The sequence below is a fragment of the Panthera onca genome, chromosome B4, assembly GCF_046562875.1.
Source record: "Panthera onca isolate mPanOnc1 chromosome B4, mPanOnc1 haplotype 2, whole genome shotgun sequence".
In the NCBI taxonomy this organism is placed as follows: Eukaryota; Metazoa; Chordata; class Mammalia; order Carnivora; family Felidae; genus Panthera; species Panthera onca.
Window position 1 is genome coordinate 75,233,262 of NC_138345.1, and position 10,045 is coordinate 75,243,306.

A 10,045-nucleotide genomic window follows, 5' to 3' on the forward strand; every position below is an offset into this window, starting at 1 on the left:
CATGACTCCATCATAATTGCCTTAAATAATTGACTTAATCCCACTGGGTCTGTTTCTCCTCTATATACAAGAGACAATAAGGGCTATCTTTAGTGCTTGCTGTGATGAATAAATAAATAAGCCAAGTATAGCATGTGGTCCTAATAGGATCTTCGTTAAAGTTAACCTTCTTCTAGGGGTGCCTGAGTGGCTCAGTTGGTTAAATGGCCGACTTCACCTCAGGTCATGATCTTGCAGTCCGTGAGTTCGAACCCCGCATTAGGCTCTGTGCTGACAGCTCAGAGCCTGGAGCCTGCTTTGGATTCTGTGTCTCCCTCTCTCTGCCCGTCCCCTGCTCATACTCTGCCTCTGTCTCTCTCTCAAAAATAAATAATTAAAAAAATTTAAAGTTAACCTTTTTCTCTTCTCTTGGGCCCAGATCTAGATGAGGAAGCAGTCCAGTGGTGATAGTGAAAACCAGGCCACCTGGCTGATCCTGGTTGGCTTTGGGGAGCTGCAACACCTGGGCTTCCTCCCCTTCACCTTCTTTTTAGCCATCTATGTGATAACAGTTGGGGGCAACGCCCTCATCGTGCTGGCTGTGGCCTCCAGTCGGACACTCCACACACCCATGTACTTCTTCCTCTGCCACTTCTCCTTGCTGGAGATTGGCTACACCTCCAACATCATGCCTCAGCTGCTGCAGAGCTTCCTGAAAGGGAGGGAGGCCATCTCACTGGTCAGCTGTCTGGTCCAGTTCTACATGTTTGCCTCGCTGGCTGCAGTTGAGTGCCTCCTGCTATCTGCTATGTCCTATGACCGTTACCTGGCCATCTGCCACCCGCTTCGCTACCCTGTCCTGATGAGCACATGGTTGTGTGGCTGCCTGGCTGCTGGAGTCTGGGTCAGTGGATTTTCTTTCTCTGCCTTCACTCTGGCCCTGGCAGCCCCTCTGACCCTCTGCCCTGGCAAAAGGGAGATCGACCACTACTTCTGTGACTTTGCTCCAGTTGTAGGGCTGTTCTGTGGAGATGTGGGGGTTATGTGGGCAGCTGGAGTGAGCATCTCAGGCTTTCTGACACTGGTCCCCTTCCTGTTGATTGTGGCATCCTATGCCTTCATCTTAAGGACTGTGCTGCAAATACCTTCAGGCCATGGTAGACAGAAAGCTTTCTCCACCTGTTCCTCCCACCTCAGTGTGGTCGGGGTGTATTACGGCACTCTCATTGTGGTCTATGTAGCCCCAACAGACCACATGGCCCCCTTGCTCCGAAAGGCCTTCTCTGTCCTCTACACTGTATTCACCCCTATGGTCAACCCCATTATTTACAGCCTCAAGAACCAAGAGGTAAAGGGGGCCCTTCATAGGCTCTGGGGACAGCTCATCCCAAGTGATACCCCACTGAGGGGGAATAGGACAGCTAGTGACTTCTACCTGGATTCCAGCTTAGCCCCCTCCTCAAAGTCTAGAGGACTAGAGACCACAGTGAAAAGATGAATACTGAGGGATTGAAAATAGGTGTCTGACAAAATAACGTAACTTCATTTTTCCAGTTGGGATGGGGTAGGGATCAAAATCTCATGCCTTATACAGGGCCAAACTATTATAGACACTCCATAAATATTAGTTGACAGAAACGAACGAATGAATGAATATGGAAAAGAATGCAAGAAAGAGCAGAGAACAACACCAAGTGGGGAACATCTGCAAATTATTAATCTAAGATGGAAAGACTAAGGTTGGCAGATAGAAAAAGGAAGGGGTAGGGAGATGGTAATGAGGACCACAATTAACATCTCCTGACATGCTTCAAATGAAATCTCAGAAACAGAGACAGACTTGAGCGTAAAGTCTATGGAGCAGTGATGTAGGTAGTGATGGTGCAAGAGCCAGTTCCCCTGCATCCAGACAAGGCATCCCCTTGGGAGAGAGGAGTCAGCCATTCATACCTACGGCCCAAGAGGCCAACTGGGCCACTGCTCTGAGAGTTCCCATTAGTCCTCCTGTTGTTGATGTCAGACAGGTAGGAAGTAGGGAAAAGGAAGGAGACAATTAAATGAGAAAAGAAAGACATAAATTAAACTCAACAAGAGAATTCTGTAGTTTTCCCTCTATCAGAAAATCTTTGAAACCTCTTAAAAATGACACCAAAAAATTCTAATTTTTTTATTTGAATTGTATCAACATATTTCTCAAGGTATGGGATGTGGACCACCTGGTACCAGAATGATCTAGAGTAGCTGTTTACAAATGAAGACTTCTAGGCTCTTCATCAGACCTACAGAATCAGAATCTCTAGATGCGAGGCCCAGGGATCTGCATGTAACAAATGCCACAGATGATTCTCGGTGTAGGGAAAGGGCACGGCTCTCAGGGGTGACAGGAATAATAGCAGGAAAACTGACCCAAAAAAAAAAAAAAAGGAATATAGTTCCCAGTTCCTCATGGATGTCGGGAGATGCAACCCTGAGTGATGGGTATGAGATAGGGAGATGTACAGAATGTACAGGGCCAGCAAGAGGATCTGGAGGAAAGTATAAAACCTGGGATAGCCAGCCCTGTCTGGGTGGAGTGGAAATACAGAGCAAGAAAAAACAAAGAGAAAATGTCCCTGCCTAGAAGGTTGCTTGGGAAGTGGTCAGAACCTAAGCTGTATATGAGTATTAAAAAATGTCTCTGTGATGTTTATTCTTTGCATTAAAGTCAAAAGTGAAATCCTGTGTTATAACAGTGTCTTGGAGGCCAGCACAGAATATACAGGATGCACATCAGGTTCCCCAAACAAAGAACCCAGCAGCTTCCTCAGGATGCATGCCTCACGCGCCCAGAGGGGTTCCTTCACCTTCTGTGTGAGAGGCATTGAGAACAGAGTCAACCTGGGTGTAGACCAAGTTGGGAATTGTCGTGGAGGCACGGGGAGGTGTGGGTCCCAAGGCCTGCACAAATGCAATGTATTGCCTTTACAATATCATTTCCAGTGTTTTGACAAAGTTCCAAGCCCTTCTCCTCACCTGCCCCACAACTATCACCTGACATCCCCTGCCACAAGCAGTCCTGTGTCTACTCCTGAAGCCAGAAATTCCTAACATGTCACCATTTGAATAACTGGTCAAATGCACATAGTACCTCGGTAGAGGAAAGAGGCACGCCTATCTGTGTTGATCTGTGCTCTCCCTCATACCAGCTTCAGCAAATTACTGCACCTCTTTGAGCCTCAGATTTCCGATCCGTGATATGAAACCAATAATAAATAAGACAGACACATATATACTTCACAGGGTTGTTGTGGCAATGAAACAAAATACATATAATAAAGTCCTCTATCTCTGTGTTTTACTTGGCCTATGACACATTTTAACAAATATTAACATCCTCCCCTCACTCTCCCTTTCCTCAAGGGAAGTCAGGAGACACCCTGTCCCTTTCGGTCACATCACCGAGGACCAGCCCTTTCCTGGAGTGGAACCTGACTGCATAGACACATGAGGCACAGCTGCTCCTTCTCGTTACCTGGCATTAAAGGGTTGAGAATTCTGGGAGGACACCAGGTTATAAGAAAACTGGACCTAAATAGAAGAGAAACCCCAGAGGAGAGAGAGAAGGAAAGTAGAAAAGAAGAGAAGAGATGGGAGAGGAAGGAAGACAGGGAACAGGGAAATGACAAGATGGGAAGGGGAAGAGGAGAGACAATGGAAGGGAAAGTAAACAACAACAAGTGGAAGGGGTATGAAAGGAAAGAAGTAGGAGAAGGAAAGGAGAAAGGAAGGGTTCCGGAAGCCATTCCCACATTCCTCCACTTGGACCACACGTTTCTGTTCCTAATGAAAAGGTAGGGGCACCTGGATGGCTCAGTCAGTTAATCATCAGACCGGATTTCAGTTCAGGTCTTGATCTCAGGGTGGTGAGTCCAGTCCCGGTGTTGGACCCTGTCCTGGGCATGAAGACTGCTTTAAAAAAAAAAAAAAAAAAAAAAAAAAAAAAGGAAGCAGATTGGGTTTTTAATGGATTGCTTTAAAATGTTTCAGTTATTAATAGGACTTCTGTTCAATATTGCACTGTAAGTCCATGCTTTGAGATACCCTACATAAAGCAAGCACACAAAAATAAATGAAAAAATGAAAAGGAAAAAGTGTAAAAGGCATATAATAGCTCAAAAACAAAATAGGGGCACCTGGGTGGCTCAGTCGGTTAAGCCTACTTCGGCTCAAGTCATGATCTCACGGTTTGTGGGTCCAAGCCCCATGTCAAGCTCTGTGCTGACAGCTAGGAACCAGGAGCCCGCTTCGGATTCTATGTCTCCCTCTTTCTCTGCCCCTCCCGCACTTGCGATCTCTCTCTCTCTCTCTCTCTCAAAATAATCAGTAAACATTAAAAACTAAATAGGTTTTAAAAATAAATTAAATAAATAAATAAATAAATATCTCCAGGGGCGCCTGGGTGGTTCCGTCAGTTGAGCATCCAACTTCGGCTCAGGTCACGGTCTCACAGGTTTGTGAGTTCGAGCCCAGCGTCCCTGTCAGCGCAAAACCTGCTTCAGCCCCTCTGTTCCCCTCACTCTCTGCCCCTCCCCCTTGTGTGCCCTATTTCTCTCTCAAACCTAAAATAAGCTTTTTTTTTTAATAAACAGATAAATAAATAAATAACATGAACTTTTTTTTAATTTTAATAAATAAATAAATAAAATCTCCATGGGCCACAAATCTAAGGAAACTAATAAAAGCTGTGAGTAGGGCTGAAGCTGAAGACCTTATAGCAAGAGGCAGCTATAAGTTCAGCTCCTGCAGGTTAACAGAGACCAAAATTTCTCCACTTGCAGTAGGAACTGGAGCCAAAGTCACTCTAGAAAGGAGGGGCTGGGAACAGGGCCTCTTTTTATTAAAGAGAGATGGGAAAAACTGCTGCCTGCTCCTGTCTGAGGCAAAAGCTTATCCAGAGCACATCTGAGGAGGCGAGAGAGTACATAGCTTAATGACCAGGAATTGAGAGTGTGTACGTGTGTTCTCGCACTCAAAATGAGTCTGAGATCCAACATTATAAAAGACTTGGAAAAAACCTCAGTCCACAAAATGGCCAAAAAATCAGCAGTTGGAAGATAAATTTACACTAGAGAATATTAAAAAATCTCAAGTCTGAAAGACAAGTACCATATGATTTCACTCATATGTATAATCTAAAAAAAAAAAAAAAAAATGAACAAAAAACGCAGAAAGAGACCCATAAATACAGAAAACAAACTGATGGTTGCCAGAAGGGAGAGGAGTAGGGGAATGATCTCACAGTTTGTGGGTTGGAGCCCTACATCAGGCTCACTGCTGTCAGTGCAGAGCCCATTTCAAACCCTCCATCTCCCTCTCTCTCTGCCCCTCCCCAGCTTGTACACACACACTCTCCCTCTCTCTCTCTCAAAAATAAATAAACATTAAGAAAAAAAATTTTTTAAAGAAAGTACTGATATAGTGATAATTCTTCCTTCACAATGTCTATCCATCTAACTGAAATCAAGGCCTTGTGCTTTAATAAAAATAATCAGCTTTTTTCTTTTTAAAAAATTTTTAATGTTTATTTTTGAGAAAGAGAGAGAGGAGAGGTGAGAGAGAAAGAGAGAAGGAGACACAGAATCTGAAGCAGGCTCCAAGCTCTGAGCTGTCAGCACAGGGCCCGATGCAGGGCTAGAACTCATGGACCACGAGATCATGACCTGAGCCAAAGTCAGGCACTTAACCGACTGAGCCACCCAGGCACCCCAGCTTTTTTCTAACCATGTATATCTCCTCTTAGTTCTGTTTCTCTAGAGAACACTGACTAATACAGATGTTTGACAATCACTGATTACACAGATACTAGAAAGAATTCAAGTAGAGTTGGAGGTTTAGATCTGATGACTTCTTTCAGACACAGAGATATTATGAACTTAGGTTCTAGTAGTCTCCTGTTCAACTTATAGTTCACTGATTGCTGATGCCAGAAGATCCTCAATTTCCCCAAACTCAGTGATGCCAATCATGGATTCCCCCCACTAGACTGAGTAGGAAAATACCTTCAGCCAACCACAGATAATGAGCCAAGTTCAGCAAAGAACACAGGGACAACCCCCTCTGGGGACATTCCAACAAAAGCACAAGGCTTGAAAATCATACTGGTGGGGCACTTGGGTGGTTCAGTCAGTTGAGCATCTGGGTCTTGATTTCAGCTCAGGTCATGATCCCAGAGTCAAGGGATCGAGCCCTGAGTCAGTTCCACACTGAGCATGCAACCTGCTTGAGATTCTCTGTGTCCCTCTGCCCCTCTCTGACTTGCACACTCTCTCAAAAAAGGAAAGCAAAGGCAAGGCAAGGCAAGGCAAGGCAAGGGAAAAAAAAAGAAAAAAAGAAAACCATACTTTTTCCTACCAACTCCCATCTCTCCCCATTTTACCTCCTCATGCATTTGCCCAAACACAGGACCCACCCCCACCAAAATGAGACTTTATTCCTGGTATTATTCTTGGTTACATCCCCTTCCCTGAAGTTCACCCTGGCGGGGCCAGTTTGGGGAATTAGCCTTGGGCAACCATATCCTTCCTGGCAGAGCTGCCAGCATTATTGCCCAATCAGAGACATCTTTGTGCCCGTAGGGTATAAGAGACAACAGCATCCTGGACATAGCAGACTGGGGTTCCACCAGCTACAGAAATGAGGTCCATTCTGATCATCTGCCTCCTCGGCTGCTTCTTTGCAGCATATGAGGCCAAAATCTTCTCAAGTGTGGGCTGGCCCGCAAGCTGAAGGCAGAGGGAATGGATGGCTTCCATGGCTACAGCCTGGCAAACTGTGAGTATGAACCATCCATCATTCTATCTCTGCTCAAAGAGGCCTTCTTCCCCAACCAAGCAATCTTTCCCTTTTCACCTTGTGATTTACTCATTTACTCATTTGCTCTCTTGCACTCCCCGAATGCTCCTCTTGTCTCCACCTCTGCTGCCTTGTCATTCCTATCAGGATCTCCATTTTTCTCTTTCCACCAGGGATTATTTGATCTGTAATAGATTTTCTTCTGCTGTTCCCCGAAATCACCTTCCCACCCAGTGCCCTTGAATACTTCCTTGGATCCATCCAGAAACTCACCTAACCACTTGCAAGTTTGCTCCCATCACCTTGGCTTTCATCTGCATCCTTTTTAGTCCAGGTCCCTGCAGCAGAGCTGGTGCTGCCTCCCACCCTCTCCCCTGCCCTTTTGTCCACCAAAAACTAACCTCCATCAGCAGAGTTTGTCTAAAGTCTGTTCTATCCGTGTCACAAGAGAGTTGGAAGGGAATTGTGAGAACAGAAGGGGAGACGATGACAAAGTGCAAGAAGGATTGAGAATCTTGGTCACCCATCCCATTAGGCACAACACATAAAGTTATTTCAATTTCCCTTGGATATCTTCATTTTTCTTCATGCCAAACATCCTTTCCTGTCCCCGCCAAGGATAGCTTTTTTGGGCTCCCTTTCTAGGATGTCCCTCCATTACTTCTCCACCTCTTCCCTTCCATATACCTGGGGATAGAAGCCAAAAAAGGGAGGGAGGGGTAAATATACAAGGCAAGAGTTAGCTATTTGGCTGGAAGATGAGGCTGGAAATGTAGACTGGGAAACAGACTGTGATTGATTATTGGGCATCCCAAATGCATTTATTTAACAAATTGTTATTACATACTTATCATGGGCTAATTATTGCTTAGGACCAGGAATACACAATGGATTATAAATATAAATCTAGGGGTGTCTGGGTAGCTCAGTCAGTTAAGTGTCTGACTCTTGATCTCAGCTCAGGTCTTGATCTCAGGGTCGTGATTTCAGGCCCCACGTTGGATTCCATGGTGGGTGTGAGCCTACTTAAAGTGTGTGTGTGTGTGTGTGTGTGTGTGTACACACATACATATAAATATAACATTGAGGACCTCATAGTCTCTTCATTTTAGTCTTAGGGGACTTTATGGCAGTTCTAGTACAGCAGAAGTTGTGTCTCATCACGAAACAATCCTCCTTTTCTAGCCACACCTTTTGTTCTCTCTGACACAGGGGTCTGCATGGCTGAGCATGAGAGTAACTTCAACACCCAGGCCTTCAATGGGAAAAATGACAATGGCAGCAGTGACTATGGGATCTTCCAGATCAACAGCAAGTGGTGGTGCAAAAATAACTCCTCCCCTTCAGCAAATGCCTGCAACACAATGTGCAGTAGTAAGGACACCTTCCCCTCTGAGGGCTGGGTGACATGGGGCAGGTGCACTGCTCCCTAACACCTGACCCTTGGCCAGTGCTGTAGAAGTTGAGGATAGGGAAGAAAGGGGCCCAAACAGTCTTCCACAGAGCTCTTCCTGCCAGAAAGGAGGAAGAAAGATACAATGACCTCTGACTAAGCCTCACCTTCTGGGCTCCCATCCCTCAATACATGGCATCCTGTTCCTCACACACACATGACTGTATCACCCGTCCACATACCCCACATAGCACTCTGGACACACTAAGTTTTTCCTGAAAACAGAGGTTCTCCCGGGACCCTCAGGTATGTCCTGGGTGCCCTCCAGAAGGAACAATGCTCAGAGGCAGATTCAAAGCAAGGCAAGAAAATCCAGGCAAACAGAAGGCAAACCCACAGAAGAGCTCCAGAGATAGAGGGTTTCTGACTCCGGCTCCATTTCCTCTGGGAATTCCTCTCAAAAAATCATTGATTAATGAAACAGGAAAAGGGGTTTTTCCCTCCCTGCTCAGCCACTTTTCCTTTCAGCGTTTCTGGATGACAACATCAGTGATGACATCACCTGTGCCAAGAGGGTTGTGAAAGATCCTAATGGGATGTCTGCCTGGTAAGCAGAACATACAGGGCAATGATGAGCCACGCTGCCAGGGATGGACCCAGACAGTATTCAGGATGCTGATAAAATAAGCAGCATCTCTGCCGTAGGATTCTCCCTGGGCTTTGTAGGGAGCTGAGACTCTTCTCCCGATGTGAAATGAGGCAGAGTAATACCGTGATGTGCTCACCCCATGCATCTCTGTGGCACATGTTCTTAGACGGGCAAACCCTCCCTATTGAGCCTCTCCCACAGTATAAACTGAGTCCAGCCTGCAGACCCTACATCCCCTCTCAGCTGAGCCACTATACACTCCTGCCCCTGCCTCTGATCTATGCTGTATTTCTCTATTCTTAGGGTGGCCTGGGTAAGACACTGCAGAAACAAGGATTTGTCCAGATATCTAGCCAGTTGTAATCTGTGAGACTGTCATTGAATATGGCTCCTGGAGAAAGTGGCCAAGTTCTTGGAAACTCTGAATTTCTAACCTCCCTCCCCCATCTCTACCTCCAAAATAAAAGTTACTCAAGTTCAGCTGTCTTAAGTATCATGTTTAAGGACTGGGTTATGATGAGACTTGCTACCTGCTATAGACAGCTGAAGATCCTCATTTCTCCAAGCCCATCACTGAAGTTCCCTGTATCTCCTCTGGAAAGCCAGTTAAGGAAAATCCTTTCCTGAGAACTGCTTGAGACTGAAACTGACCGTTGAATATAGCATTCTTGATGTAAGCTCTTATGAAATTCATTAGGTAGAGGTGGCTGATATTATTCTCCATCACCATGAAGGAGAGTTCAAGACGAAAGAGAAGAAAATTGTGGGAAACATTCAGTTTAGACATAGAGAAGGACTGGAAGAATGTCAGGATGATTATGTTGGCTAGGGTAAATGACTAAGCTGCTATAACAGAACCCCAAAAACATGGCATTCTCACAAAATAGTCCAAGGTGCATAGACAAGCTCCTTTGTCCCACACAGAGATTCAGAAATTCAGATTCCTTCCATCTTGCACTTCCACCACCCTTTAAAGCAGTGCTGCTCAAAGTGCGGTCCATAGACCAACAGCATCAACAATATCTGGATACTTGTTAAAAATGTAAATTCTTAGGGTGCCTGGGTGGCTCAGTCATTGAAGCATCCAACTCTTGATTTCAGCTCAGGTCATGATGTCCCGGTTTGTGAAATTTAGCCCCACATTAGGCTCTGAGCTGACAGTGTGGAGATTCTTGTGATTCTTACCCTACCTT

At 45.4% G+C, this 10,045-nt stretch overlaps 2 protein-coding genes across 2 annotated transcripts; both read left to right on the forward strand.

The window, feature by feature from the left end:
• The first annotated feature begins 424 nt into the window (after positions 1-424).
• Positions 425-1,658, forward strand: LOC132695359 (olfactory receptor 11A1-like). The gene has a single exon (XM_060659694.2). The coding sequence runs from the start codon at positions 425-427 to the stop codon at positions 1,475-1,477; it is 1,053 nt and encodes a 350-aa protein (XP_060515677.1). The 3' UTR covers positions 1,478-1,658.
• A 4,722-nt stretch (positions 1,659-6,380) lies between these two features.
• LOC132694455 (lysozyme C, milk isozyme-like) lies at positions 6,381-10,045 on the forward strand. Its single transcript, XM_081796148.1, is given in 5 exon segments — positions 6,381-6,715; positions 6,718-6,789; positions 8,023-8,184; positions 8,732-8,810; positions 9,156-10,045. Coding segments are annotated over 5 exon segments (444 nt in total). The 5' UTR covers positions 6,381-6,651; the 3' UTR covers positions 9,223-10,045.

Excerpts from the sequence above, each read along its gene's own strand:
- LOC132695359 (XM_060659694.2), top strand. The coding sequence starts at position 425 with ATGAGGAAGCAGTCCAGTGGTGATAGTGAAAACCAGGCCACCTGGCTG.